The sequence below is a fragment of the Vombatus ursinus genome, unplaced genomic scaffold (assembly GCF_900497805.2).
Source record: "Vombatus ursinus unplaced genomic scaffold, bare-nosed wombat genome assembly UNPS02001287.1, whole genome shotgun sequence".
NCBI classification, from domain to species: Eukaryota; Metazoa; Chordata; class Mammalia; order Diprotodontia; family Vombatidae; genus Vombatus; species Vombatus ursinus.
In genome coordinates, this window is record NW_020941065.1 from 17329630 (window position 1) to 17343868 (window position 14239).

The 14239-nt window shown below is 60.7% G+C and overlaps 1 protein-coding gene across 3 annotated transcripts in view; it reads right to left on the minus strand.

Moving 5' to 3' along the window:
- Positions 1-1024: 1024 nt before the first annotated feature.
- The window catches only part of AP1B1 (adaptor related protein complex 1 subunit beta 1), a 37461-nt gene continuing 24246 nt past the window's right edge, over positions 1025-14239 (minus strand). For 2 of the 3 annotated variants that reach the window (XM_027863456.1, XM_027863450.1), the window contains exons 10-22: positions 13619-13734; positions 13166-13331; positions 11204-11302; positions 10327-10586; positions 9747-9948; positions 9156-9176; positions 8497-8640; positions 5841-5986; positions 4963-5092; positions 4450-4534; positions 3807-3893; positions 3473-3627; positions 1025-2282 (exon numbers count right to left, since the gene is read on the minus strand). In XM_027863456.1, coding sequence (XP_027719257.1) covers positions 2208-2282; positions 3473-3627; positions 3807-3893; positions 4450-4534; positions 4963-5092; positions 5841-5986; positions 8497-8640; positions 9156-9176; positions 9747-9948; positions 10327-10586; positions 11204-11302; positions 13166-13331; positions 13619-13734 — 1686 coding nt within the window. In that variant the 3' untranslated portion in view covers positions 1025-2207. The remainder of the gene's footprint in view (positions 2283-3472; positions 3628-3806; positions 3894-4449; positions 4535-4962; positions 5093-5840; positions 5987-8496; positions 8641-9155; positions 9177-9746; positions 9949-10326; positions 10587-11203; positions 11303-13165; positions 13332-13618; positions 13735-14239) is intronic. The other variant, XM_027863465.1, reaches the window with a different exon arrangement.

Sequence of the window (14239 nt, forward strand, 5' to 3'; positions counted from 1 at the left end):
ATGGGGCCTGACCTAGGGCTGTGGGATGGGGGCCTGACCGAGGGCTGGTGGCGTGCAAGTGCAGATGCTACGGAGAGATGACAGGACCTGGTGACTGCTTGGCCCCATGGGATGATGCCAGGCCCCACCTAGGGCAAAGAAGGTGGGCGTGGCAGCCCACGTGGGAAGGCAGTAAGGGAAACAGCAGCTCTAAAACACAGGCAGGCTGCGACCAGTAGAAACTGAATCCCTTGTGATAAGAACCAATAGGAGCCACCACCTGCTGGGTGTCTGTAGACGTTGGAAGGGCGGTCCCCAAGGAGCCTAGCTTTGTTCCTCTACTGGAAAGAGGCCCTTAGATGGAAGACGTCTCCTGGCTTTGACTTTAACAGACGGAGGCAGGAATGACATTCCCTCGTCCCCCCATCTCCCCCCAATCCCGATGCCAAGGGCTGTGAGTCTCAAAGCCAGACAGGCAGGGTGACGAATGGCCACGAGGGCCCCACGTGTCCACGTGTCTAGGGGCACCCCCAGGCGGGCCAGCTGAAGTAGCAGGACTCAGATACACAGCAAAGTTCTTGCTTCCTTGGCGGCAACTAGGGCACTCCAAAAGGGGTCTGGGATCCAGCTGGACCCAGTTAAGGCTGGGGTTGGACAGAGAAGGCTTTGCAGGAAACCTATGCAGCAGCTCACTTCGAAGGAGGAGACACCTACCAAGTGTCTGGGCTGGCAAGGCTGAAAAGGGCCCAAAGAGCCCAATGGATGGTGCCAGGAAGGGCGGAAGGAGGGCTTCCAGGGGCCGCTGGGGCAATGTCCTCATGGTGGAGAACAGGTCAGCCCTTCCCCTGCCACTCCTCTGCATGAGCCTTGAGGGCAGGGGAAGGTTCCCTATTTTACTAAATGAGAGGCAGGAAGGTGACTTCTCTCACCAGCGGACGGCAGGGCCAGAGAGTGATGGGAATTCAAGACCAAATTCCACGTTGGGTGCCCTGGCCATGAGCAGGACGATCCCAGGGTCCGACAGACTTCTCCAGAGACACACTGGTGATGGAAGATGTCACTTTTATTGTTTCTCTCTTTCTGAAAACATGAGTAAACATACAATATATATACCTCTTATTTATATATATTAGATATATTTACTGCAAGGGCTGGTGACTTCCACCAACCCTTCTGGTAGAATTTATTTGAACTGTCTTTATTGGGGGGAGGGGGGAAGGACAGGGGAGAAAAAACGTAGTGTCACGGGTTGCCCAAAGCGATAAATCTTTATTAACAAACAGCAGGAAAAACACCCCAGCTCCAGCAGGAGCCACTGGCCAAGCCTCACGACCCCAGGGGACGGGGGCAGCAGACACAGCCACCCCCCACCCCCAGACACACACAAACCAACCCCCACACCCGGCAGGTGAAGCTTCCTGGGGCCTGGCTGTGCAGGAGCTGGCCGGGGGGCTTCTCCTGCAGAGGGATGCCCCCCAAGAAGGGCTCAGGTGACAGGCGCTGCAGCTTCCGGTGGGGGGATGGGGAGGATTTCCAATTCCATGAGCACCCAAGGTGGGATTTGAGGAAAACAGGGGAGGAGGAGGATGGGACAAGCAGTGGTCCAAGGGCTGGCTTCTAGGGCCTCACAGGGACCCTTTGAGCCCAGTCCGATGAACTGTGGGAGGTTTCAGCCAAAGCAAACATGGGGAAGGAGGAAATGCTATGGGGCTGCCGTCTTGGATTGAGAGAGGGCTCTCTCTCCTGTCCCCACCTCCCCGCTCCCCCCAGGGAAGCAAGTGCCTGGGGGCTGGAGGAGCACCTTCCTAACAACACGACACCCACCCATCTAGCTGGGGGCTAACATCACCACCAGGGAGGATGCGGCCTGGACACTGGTTCTGATAGACAGAGTCAAGAAAAAGCCCAAGAGACAAAGGGTCTTCCCGGGGTCTGTTTGGGGCCCGACCAATGACACGCTCCTACCTGAGATGGGAGGGCCAGATGCTGGCCCTGACGCTTCCTGACCTCAGCCCCCCCACTCTCATTCCCCCACTAAATCTCTGCAGTGGCAGGGGGCACAATCCCACGTCGCAGATACACCCCCCCTCATTCCTGGGAAGCCTGAGGCCTAAGCGGACTCAGTGTCCCTGGGCCCCCTGCAGCTGGAGAAACAGCAGGGAGTCACCTCCTCTCCCCTGGCCCTGGGGCAGGAGGGGCGGGAGGGGCAGGGGGAGGGGAGGGGACCATCAGTTCTTGAGGATGGTCTCGTAGGCCTGGTAGACATGCTGAGATACCTCCGGGGCTCGGCACTTCAGGGACAGCTGGAGGGGGAGACAGAGAGAAAGGGGCTGCTGGCACCCGGCCGGCCATCCTCGGAGAGCGGAGAGTGAGCTCCAGGCCCGGGCCGAGCCGGTGCCGCAGATGAGCCGCGCACGAAGCCGGGGGCGAGCGCTGCTGCCTCCTCCGCCACGCTGGGCCAGGGACCCAAATATACCTCCAGCCCACACACCTGCTGCCAGAGCTCCCAGACACCCGCTCCCCGCCCCCCGCCAGCGAGAGGAGGGATGAATCAGCAGCCGGGTTGCCAGGGAGCCCATCCCAGGAGGCTCAGAGAAGCTGGGGGTGGGGGGCAGGGGCAGGCATCCCCCCGCCTCGGTGTTAGAGAGTGCCGGCCTCCTCTCACCATCCCCCGCATCAGAAATGAGACGGACGGGAAAGGAAAACAAGCCGCCGGGTCGGCAGCGCTTGGCCCTCCGGCCTTCTCTGGGCAACGACCCGGACCTGATGTCTGCGTCTCGCCTCCCACACCAACTGGCATTACTTAGGGCAAGTCCCTTAACCTGTCTCAGTTTCCTCATCTGTAAAATGGGGATGTTATAATGAGGGCGAAAATGAGCCAATGGTGGCAAGGTGCTGTCATGTCACCATCACCACAGATTCAGAAAATCTGAGAGCCGGAAAGGAGCCCCCCCACACCCCCATTTCAGAGATAAGGAAACTGAGGCCCAAAGGAGGCCGCGACCTGCCTGGGGGAATGCCTTGTGGCACCATCGCCCCCACCTCTGCACCCTGGGTGTCGGCCCAAGCCCAAGGCTCAAAGTCAGCCACGCAAGCCAGGGTCTTTGGGGAGCAAGCAGAGACTCAGCCAAGGCGGGAGGGAAGACAGGGGGATCCGCCCATCAGGGGAGGCGGGCGTGAAGCCGCCAAACATATGGGAGAAGGGGAGGTGGAAATAAACACGCACTCCGACTCAGGCGCCAACTGCAGCCCCAGCGCGGCTGGAGGCTGGACTGGGGGGGCGGGGGTGGCGGCGGGGCCCTTCCAGAGGACAGGGAGACTTTGAACAAAGGATCTCCTCCTCCTGGTGTTGCAACCGGCCTTCTCGTGTGTGTGTGTGTGTGTGTGTGTGTGTGTGTGTGTGTGTGGGTGTGTGTGTGTCTGTGTGTGTGTGTGCGAGTGAGTGCGCGAGCGAGTGTGCGAGCGAGCGCGGGGGGGCCGCCAGGAGCCTCACCGTGAGGTTGGGGTTGCCAGGCTGGACGCGCAGCTCGGCCAGGACCCAGATGCTGTTGGTGAGCTTCAAGGACTGGTACAGCATGTCCTGGCCCTCCACGTTCCTCTTGGCAATGGTGAAGATGTTACTGGCTTGCAGTTTGCTACTCACGGCCTCTGGGAGAAGGCAGGCAGAGGGGAAGTGGCACCCGGGCCCAGCCCCCAGAAGGCACGCACACCCCCAGATCCACCCACCCCCCTCCTCCCACGGTCTCCATTTTGGTGGGCAATAGTGCCCAGCACAGAGGGAGCCTCGAATGGAGATTCACAAAGGGCCCGCATGGCGTCTCCCTCACCTGCATTGAGAGGGCAGTCTTTGATCTGGAACTGGGCCTCATTCTCATTGGGAATGTCTTTCCACGTGGCCAGGAACATCTGCCGCTCTGAGGGGAGAAGCCTGGCTGAGCCCACCTACCGCAGCGGGCGCCAAAGCAAAGGCCTCGAGTGCGGGGTCCGGCCCCTTCCCTGTCTGGGCTCCCCAACCCTGTGACTTGGTTATTTCGTGCCTGGAGTTAATCCCACCTCCCACCCTACTCCACCCCGCTGGCATATAACCAGAGGGAGATGGGACAATGCACTATGGCATGTCTGTCCTTCGAGGTCCTTCCTGCTCACCCCTGCCCTGGGCTCCAGCCTTGGCCCCACCTGCTGTCCTCCCCCACCTGCCCCAATCTCCCAGCTGGGTGTCCTCCACTTCCTCTTGGAGCCCAAGGTCCTTTAAACTGGAGCTCACTTTCCTGACTGTGCCCAGGCCACGAGAACGACTGAGGAGCGTGACTGCTGCCCCGTCCAACCATCTTGCCCTCGGTCCTGACCTTGACGGAGGGCCCCAGGCCACCTATGCCTGCAGCAGACCCTGTGGCAGTGCAGGGAGAACGTGGGGCAGCCGGGGAAGGGGCGGGAGGCCACAGGCCCCAGCAGGCGCTGAGGGGTACTCACCCATCTTGCCGTCTTCCACAAAGAGGATGTGCAGCGGGTACAAGGTGCTGAAGTAGAAGACGTCAATGTTGTTCTTTACGGCCACCTGGGGGCAGGGGAGGGGGTGAGGCGCCAGTGCCCAGGCCAGCTCCGCTGCCTCTGGCCTCCAGCCCTCCCTAAGCCCCAGTGGGGAAGGAAGGCATCCTCTGGGCCCTGGCTGTCAGACTTAGACTGCCTTAGAAAACCCCGTATCAGGATCATCTCTGACCTGTTTTGTTACCCAGTGACACTTCAAGCTGGTTCCCACTGTCCCCGGGGGTGCTCTGGGCCTGTGTAGCACTGAGCCTGCCGGCCCTGCCTCCCACTGCCGGAGTTCCACCTCCCCGCCGCTCTGGCTAAGCCCCTATGAGGGAGGAGAGCGCCCGGCTCTAAGCTGACCATCCCTGAGCCAAGAAGCCAAGCGCTGCAGGCCTTCTCTGGACGCAGGCCAGCTCTGGCACGCTGGCCGTCAGGCAGCCCCGGGGCCGAGCGTACCTGAAGGTTGTTCAAAGGGTCCATCTTCATGACAGAGCCCACGGTGTTCAGAGGGAGGGAGATCTCCACCGTCTGGTTGGGACTGAGAGGGGCGTGGACTTGGAGGGGAGCCGCAGGGGCCAGGCCAAAGCTGTGGAGGTGAGGGGACAGAGCTGAGCCGGAGGCCAGAGGCACAGCCCCCACTGTGCACCTGCCAGGCTCTCTTTCCCACTCGTCCAGCTGTCCTTGTCCTTTCGAGAAGGCTTGAGAGAAATCAGGCCTCGGCTGGGGTCAGGACTTAAGCTATTTCTCATTGGAGAATTCTGGGAGTCTCTGTGCCCAGCCACCCTTCAGCCGGGCCAGGCTCTGGCCCCAGCTCTGCCCAGCTCATGGTTCTTCTCAGAGGAGCCAATCCAACCTTTGCTTCCCTGACGCATCCCAAGGGAAGACAGATCCCTTGGGCTGGACCAGACGGCCATGAGGCCCCTTACTCTGAGATTCTGTCTTGGGGTACCCCCACCCCCATGAAAGACTACCCCAGCCCAGAGGGCCAGCTCTCCCACGTCTGGCCCCCCTGGGGTGAGTTGGAATCAGGGTGCCAGCCTCTGCCTGCTGGATCTGGCTAACAGAATGCCTTCGGTCACCTTCTCAGACACTGCAGTGCAGGCATCACCGGAGCCATCCAGGGAGAAGAGTTATCAGGAGAGGCTGCTTTGGGCCAAGTGGACAGGCCTAGTTACTGGCCCTGCCCAGCCATGTGCACTGGCCTCCATCCTCCCAGCCCATCTGTTGTCCTCAGGCGTTCCTGGGCGCATTAATTAAGAGCATCTCCTCCTCCCTAAGCCCATGGTTCAGAAACCTTGCGAGTGATGGCCAGAGCTGCCAGCTTGCTGCCTTACCTGTTGCGGTTGAACTGGATGGCAAAATCAGACATGACCTGCAGGGCCTTGTTGGTTAGCAAGAGGTCCATGGAGATGGAGCCCACCTGGCGGGTGAAAGTCCCTGAGATCTCAAGGCCTTTGGCTTTCATGGCAGGCAGCCAGACCTACAACAGAAGGTCAATACACGGAAGGGGTCAGCAGCGTGGCATGGTGCCTACAGCTCTATGTTCTGATCCTCCCTTGGACACTTACTAGCTGTGTGACCCTTGGCCGATGCCCAACCTGAGCCTTAGTTTCCTCCTTTGTAAAATGAGAGCACTGGCTTTTATCTGTATTTCTAAGATCCCTCTACTGGTGTTCTAAAGAAAAAAGGCAGCTGAGAGTGCTCCAGGGAAAGCTCTGACTGCCCTCCCCCAAGGCCGGGGGGGAGCAGGTCAGGGCGGGGCTCGGGTGGCCAAGCCCCCTGCCCAGATCTACGCCTGAAAGGGACCCCAGATGCCACCGGGTCCAAAGCCCTCATTTACAGGAGGCCCAGAGGGCCAAGTGGCCAGCATCACAGCAGCAGCTCTGCCAGCCTAGGTTAGCTGAAGGTTAGGACTGGCATGCCTGGCATCTCGTGGGCAGGGACTGTTTTTCCTTTGTATTGCCAAGCGCTGGGCATAGTGCCTGGCACATGGCTGTCCTCTGTTCTCGCAGAGGACCAAGATCACATCGCTACGCGGGGGTCAGGGCACGGTGCGTCCGACGGGGGCTGATCAGACCAGTGAGTGCCTGGAGGCTCCACCACAGGACAGGCCCAAACAGTCCACAGGAACATCTGGAGGGGAGACGGCCCTACATTGGTACAGCTCCTGCAATTCCGCTTCCCTCACAGAGCACGGCGCCTTCTCTGATGCGGGCACGCCACGCTGGGTGGTCCTGTGCGGCGTCTCCCGCGTCTCACAATCGATTCCAGCCCTTCAGAGACACCTTGAGAGTGTCCTTGTATCACTTCTTCTCTCCACCTGTGAGCACTTGCCCTGTATGAGTTCTCTGTAAAATGGCCGGTGCCTTGGGGAGACTGGGGAGGATGGGGTGAAGAGGCAGAGCCCTGGCTTAGGATCAGAACCCGAGACGACACAATTCTACCTCAGGGTGACCCCTTGACAGTGCAGGACGTCCCCTGAGGCCGTCATACTCATCTCTTCCCCAGAGACGCCTGAAATGTCATAAACTGGCCTTGCCAGGAAAGGGGGGTCCGAGTGGCTGCCACCACCCAAAGGCCTGTTATGAGCACAACCTGCCAGTGAGGCCTGGCGGGCCAACGGATGATGATTGTGGTCTCCCCTTCAGCCATAGGAAAGCTGTCCGGTGTAAATGTGCTGTCCCAGCCCTGGGTTCTGGGCCTGTTCTGGGCAGGGGACCTAGTGTTCACCTCTTAGTGCCTCAGTTTCCTCACGGTGGCTCTCTAAAAGCTTTTACAAGGAAGTCCAGAGCACAAGTGTCCCCCGACATTCTCGGGGCATGCGATCTCGGTCTCTGGGGAGTGGGCTCGGAGGGAACGCCGTTCCCAGCTCCAGGATCTCTTTAGGCCTCGTCCGGCCGTCACACAGCATGGTTCTACGGCCCTCGGCCAGTCAGGAGGGCCGTCGAGGGGTCAGCCCTTCCCCAAGGGCCACCTGCTTCAGAGAAGATGGGGACGCTGTCCTGGGGTCAGGGGTGGAGCACCAGTGTCTGAAGGGCAGTCTTGAGAAGGAGGGATGAGCTCATTCTGCTGGGCCCAAGGGCCAGAACCAGGGGCAGGGGCTCCAAGTGGCTAAGAGGCAGACTGAGGCCGAATGTCAGACGGCGCTTCCTCACGGTGGGAGCTGCCCCAAAGTGGAGGGGGCTGCCTGGAGGGCTTTGGGAAAGGCTGGAGGTCAATGCGCCTGCTACAGATGCTGGGGTTCAGGTCTGGATAAAGGAGATGGCCTCCTGGCTTTCTCCCAGCAGGGAGACTCTCCCACTGGCCCACTCCAGGGCCACCTACTAAGCACTTATCACCACAGAGCCCCAGACGGTGCTTGACAGGCCCTCTGCCGAGAAGGACGAGCAGACCAGTGTCTTACACGGTCCCACCCACAGTGGGTGCTCAGTAAGTTACCACCTTTCCAAGCTGACCAGACTAGAGCAGGATATTAGGGAGACAGGATGGACCCCGGTGAACAATTAGCCAACACAATACTTTAACGCCTGTGCACACGCACACACACTCTCCCCAAGGCACTGCAAGTCACGGTGTGAGCTGCCCCCTCCCCGCCACTGCCCAGTCACCAGTGATGCTGATTCATGGGACACAAATGTGACTCATAGCACGTGGTCAGCAAATGGGTTTTGTTCGCTGAATCAATGTGGACAGAAGGGCCCTGACGCAGGCACACGCACAGCCCTGGCGAGGCCCCTCCCCTTGGTAGGCCGGGGTGAGGCCGTGGCGGGCAAGGCCACTCTGTGTGCTTGGCCACGACAAGGAGCCGATGGCCCAGCGTGGTGTGCTGCACTTAGTAGGGGTTTCCTAAATGTCTGTGGCTCCTGGGAGGAAAGGAGACAAAACCCACTATTGTCAAACTGTCACACCCCGGTTAGACTGGCCCGAGGCACGGGCAATGGGCACAGAGAGCCGTCCTGGGATGAGCGCCAGAGCGCACTCGTGACTTACTGCTTTCGGGGCCACGTAGGAGCCTGACAGCGATCCCACTCCGCTGGTTAAGTCAAAGAGGTCACCCAAGCCCCCGCCAATGGGGGCACCCAGGTTGGCTGGCATCGTCCCTGCGGGAGGGGCAGCAAAGTTTGTGCCGCCCATCTGGAAAGGGACAGACAGAAAGGGGGTGAGGGGGACTGCAGAGGAGGCGTTACCACAGGCCTGGAAAGAGAGGCAGGGCACTTATGGCAGGGCTGCCACTCACATCACCTCTAAGCTACAGAGACAAAAAAGAGCCCAGTAACTAGAGAGCCAGGATGGAAGCCCCCCGCTACCCTTGGGGAAGCCCCTCCACGACCGGGGGCACTGCCCAGCCAGCACTCGACACACACATCCACCACGGGGATTTAGAACCAGCTCAGAAAAGGGGGCTGCAGGGAAAGAGCCAGAGTGACTCCCCCCAGGCTGGCCCAGGGACCACCCCCAGCGTGGCAGGAGTCCTGTAAGGTGCCACAGGCAGCAGCAGATGCCCAGCACGGCCCTTGGAAGGGAGGCATGCCCACTCGGAGCTCCCATCTCCTCCCCAAGGCTGTCTGCAGGCCAGTCAAACAGAAGAGTGGGGACTGGGGAGTGGGGAGGGAAACTCTAATCTGGGCATCTGGGGGGATGCCCCCTACCCCTTCAGCCTCGTCGCCCATCTCCAAGCAGATGCAGCCAGGGTGAAGAGGACAGCCAGCCACATGCAGAGAGAGGCCACAACAGACACAGAGAGAGAGACAGATGTGACAGACAAGGAAGAGAAAGAAGAGAAAGGAGGAAAAAAGATTAGTCGTGACAAAAGCTCTTCCCTTAGTCTGGTGCCTGATTCCAGGCAGGACTCCTGGTGCGTGAACCTCGAGAGAAAGGTCTCCCTACAGACTCACTGGCACAGTTTCTCCCCCTACACTGCAGCGGCCCCTCACTAGCTCCCCGCCCCAGCCCAGCCCTCTGAGCTGCTATCTCAGCAGCAGGTGTCCTGGGTCATACCAGGCCTCTTGCAGGGGCTCACCATGAGCTTCCCGCTTGGCTCTGGACCAGTCCATGCCACCCTTTAGGCGGCTGCGTCCCAGCCTCTCCACTGATCTATTCCCAGCCCTGGTTTCTGAAGGCGCGTCCATGACCGTGAAGGGCCAGAGTTGGAACACACAGCCTAGTTCTGTTCCCTATGGGCCTCCAAATGGTCTGGAGATGCCCACCCAGTAAAAATGAGGGAAAGCCCCCCGACATACCAGGCTGTCCAGGCCTCCCCCCAGCAGGTCCACGGCCCCCATCTGGACAGGGGCTGCGGTCAGCGGGGGCCCGGTGACTGGGGGGCCCAGGTCCAGGTTGAGCAGGTCTCCGAGGAGGTCACCTTGGGCAGGGATGACAGCCGGCTGCTCCCCAGGGGGTGCGCCTGTCGGGGCAGCCTCAGGGCTCTCGGCACTCTCACTCCTGCCACAGAAGACCCGGGAAAAGGGAACGGTGAGCTGGGCACGGCATTAAGGGGGGCATCAAAGGGGAGGGGAGCACGACTGGTTTGAAGAGCAGAGGGCATTTTCTGGCACCCCCCCCCCACCCAGAGGTCTCTGGGAGGCTGAAGCCAGCCCCTTTCTCCACCAGGGATGTGCATACAGCAGGCACTCAATCATTAAACTGAGCAAACCCAGCTCAGGGAAGGAAGACCCCGGATCACCCTGAAACAAGGTCAAACGCTGATACTTCGCCCACGCCACTGCAGGAAAATCGCTGACTATCCAGCTGAGGGCAGCCGCGCTGCCCTCTGAGCCGACTGGCCTGGCTGGCTCCCTCCCCGCAGGATCTGGTACTCACGAGCCCGTGCGTGGAGGCAGGCTCTTGTGCACTACCCCCCGACTGCCCTCCACAAAGGCACTGGGGGGCTTGTGGTAGACTGAGGCTAGCGTGCCGATGTAGCAGATGAGCTCGTCGAGGAGCGTGGGCTCAATGAGGTCGGTCTCCTCTGAGATCAGCGGCTTCTCGGCCAGGACCACCTCCTTGGCCGCCACGGGGTCTGTGGAGAGCAGGCGCCAATAGATGTAGCCTCGGTCCCGCAGGTCAGGGTTATCTGAGTCCTTCATAGGAGGAGGTGGGCGTGGCGTGGCGTGGCACAGCGAGAGAAAAAAGAGGCCGGGAGGTCAGAGCAGGGCAGCAGCTGACGGCCTCAGGTCAGACCTCACTCTGCAGGGCCTGAGGAGGGTGAGCAACGAAGCAACACCCTCGGCTTCCTCAACCTGACTGCCTTCCTCCAGGGAGCGCGGCCTTGTTCTCCATCTGTCTCCGTCTGTCTCACACTCTTACTCACACACACAGACACACACAGACACACCCCTGTCTGAGCAGGAGGTGGGGGTGATGATGGGCCCAGCAGGGTCACTACGGTCACGGGCCCTCGGCCCTGGCCTCGGCTCTTTCCTGCCCCATTCCCACACTGAGTCCAGGGGCCCTCACCAATCCACGCCTGCCCTTTGCGGTCCACAGGACACACTCTAGCCACGATGATGATGTGGCCTTGAATGACAGGCAGGCCTCTGTAGCCAGTGTAAGCTCATTGAGGGCAGGGGCCAGGCTCTCCCCCAGGGCTGAGCCCTTTCAGGGTGCTGTCAGCAGAGCTGCCAAGGCCTAATTCACTCCGGCGTCCACCTTCCCTCCCTTCCCCCTGCGAGAGCCGGGCAGAAGCCTCGGGACGCACCTGGGTGGCCAGGCTGAGGACCTGCTGCACCAGCTCCTGGGTCTCTGTTGGCTTCTTCAGGAAGAGTTTCACAATGGCTGTCAGCAGCTGCAGCTGAACCTGGGCCAGGCGAGAAGAGCCGTGAGAGCAGGCGGTGCACAGGTGGAGGTGGCACAGACGTCATCCACACCCCAGCACTGGAGCTGGGGTCACCATCTCCAGGAGGGGCCGGCAAAAGACCCACCAGTGGGGGTGAGGGGTTAAAAGAGTGTCTGGCCTCGACTCAGCCAATCCTGCCTGGGTAGGCCGGAGCCCTGGCCACAGCTGGCAGCGGACTCTCCCCATTGAGAACTCAGGCCCAGGGCGTGCCAGAAGGCCCAGGGCAGCCCACGTCCCACATTTCTACGGCACCTGAAGGCTTCTCAGGTACTCTGCTTAGAAGAGCCCTGAGAGGCTGGGGCTACGAATGTGATCTTCATTCTGCAGTTGAAGAGACGAAACCTCAGGGACAGGAAATAACTCGAATGAGGCTGATCTGGCACTCTGGGCCCAGGAAGGACAAAGGCCCGGACCTCTGGCCAGGGATGAGCAGAGCCTGGCCAGTCCTTGTAACCGTACCTTCAGACCCTGGGGGTACCCAGAGCATGTTACAGGTGGGGCCACGGAGGCTTAAAGCAGGGCGAGGCCGGCCCCCAGGTTTCACGGGCATCAAACGCTAGAAGTGAGGGGAGAGCCCTGGTCTGCAGATGGGCAGCCCAGGACGAGAGGCCAAGACCCGTGAGCCAGCTCCTGACTCCGCCACATCCTCCCGCTGTGGCTCTGCCTGGTCCTTTATAACATGAGGGTGACAGGCCCTGCTGGCACTGAACTCCATGGGGAAAGCTGGCCCTCTCCAAGAAACACCCAGAGAGCCCCTGGACATCCCCCACAGCAGCGGGTGGGATGGGGAAGCATTGACACAAATCCCACAGGAAGAGGCAGGATGCCCAAGGGCTCCCCCCAAAACAAGGCCCTTGCTGAGGCTAGCTCTGAGGGAGAAGGAGACGGGGGACATGGAGGCAGCAGCAGCAGCTGCAGGGCTGATCATACTAGGGCAATCAACTGCTCAATGATCCTAGCCCACGTGGCAGGCTAATGCAGAGGTGTGGAGGTAGGTCATATGGTGAACCCAAGAGCCTCTCAGGACACAGCTGGGGAGCAAACTCACCTCTCTGACCATCCCACAGGACAACTGCGTGTCCCCCATCTGCCTGTCTTGCAGGGTGGTGAAAGGGGGCTGCCACCATGAAGGGGGCCAGCAGCCTGGCTCTGGACAACAGTCTCAGCTCCCCAAGAGCAGACACAGTTTCCATCTTTTGTCCTGGCCTCCTCAATGTCTGGCACATAGTAGGTGCTCAGTAAAGCTTGCTGACTGATTTCAAAGAAGGGCTGGCAGTAGCTAGGGCTGCCTCTGTGCCTTGTACTGTGGGAGGGCAGAAGGCCAGCTTCCCTCAGAAAGACTCCCCCGCTTCAGGGTCTGTATGAGCTCCCTAGCCTGCCATGGGCTAGAGGGCCGAGGGAGGAGCCCAGCCTCCTATAGCCCCCCGCCACCATGAGGCTGCAGCTGCCCGACACCAGCTTGGGCCGGGACCCCAGAGCCTTAGGGCTGCTGCGCCGCCCCCACCCCCAAACCAACCACCAAATTCTAGGTGGGCTTCTTGGGAATGTCTGGGCAGCCCGGGGGAGTGAGGAGGAGTAGCCAGTCCTACTGCCATCAGAGCCTCCCAGCTGCCTCCTGCTTTAAGACCTGCCCCCGACTCTTTCTGCAAGTGTGTGTGTGTGTGTGTGTGTGTGGGCGTGCACACGTGTGTGTGTGGGGGGCGGGGAGCTGCTGTGCACCCCAAGCCAGCCAGGCCCAAGCCGAGCTAAGGCTGGTCCCTCTGTTCCCTGCCCTCCTCTCCAGCAGGGGGCGCTGCCACGCCCACACCCACGCCCTCCCCTCACCTGGGTGCTCTCATCATGGAAGCCTTCCAGGAAGCTCTCCAGGAGCTCATCAGCATTGTCGATGCGCTCCGCGTACTCGCCCACGATCCAGATCATGGCCGCCCGCGCCTCCGGCTCATCCAAGGAGTCCAGGTTCTCGCACAGGGTAGCGATCACGCTCTCGTACCTGCAGCCGTGGGAGAGCAGGGTGATGAGGATGGACGAGGAGGACGCACCTGGATAGTGGGCATGGCCCTGGAGGACAGATGCTCCACCACAACAGGATGCACAATGGCAGAGCTGGAGCAAAGCGGGAGAGAGGAGGGGGGAGCCAGGAGCTGTTGCCGTCAGCGGTCGCGGCCCCCCTCCCCAGGCCATCTCTAGAGACGCAGGAGCCTGGAGAAGCCGGAGGCGGTACAGAAACTCGGGCCAGCAGCCGGGGTGGGCAGGTGGGTCTGGCCTGTGGGGACCTACTTGTTGGGGTACTTTCGGAAGATGTCTTTGATCACCACGATGGCCTCCTGCACCACATAGTTGACCTTGGTCTGGATCAGGTCCAGCAGGGTGCTCACACAGCGCTCTGCAGATTGCTGCAAGGACACAGCAGGGCTCGGGGGCAGCTCTTAGCGCCCACTGCCCGCCTCTCCAAGCCCTCGCTCTGGCAGCAGAAGCAAGGCAGGGCCGTGGAGACCTCCTCCCCCAGTAACAGAATGGGGGAACAATGCGTGTAAAGTCACCTGGGGAGGTGAAGGCAGACCACGGATCACAGCCCAGGGTCTGACCCCCGTCCCTTTGCTGCTAAAAACCGGTCCCTGGGCACTGATACAAAGGCCACCCTTGAAGAGGGAGCTGGGGCGGGGGGTTACTGAAGGTCTCCTTGACCCCCAGACCCAGCCCTTCCAGGATAATTGGTCTGATGGCAGAGGGGCCGTCTCTGCAGGCTACGGGTCTAGGAGGGGGCTTGGCACGAGGACAGAGCAGGGTGGTGGGGGCAGGGCACTAACGATGTGTGGAGCCTTGGACAAGTTACCTCCTTTCTCTGGGCCTCAGTTTCCTCAACCATAAAATGAGAACATTAAACTAGGTGGCCAACTG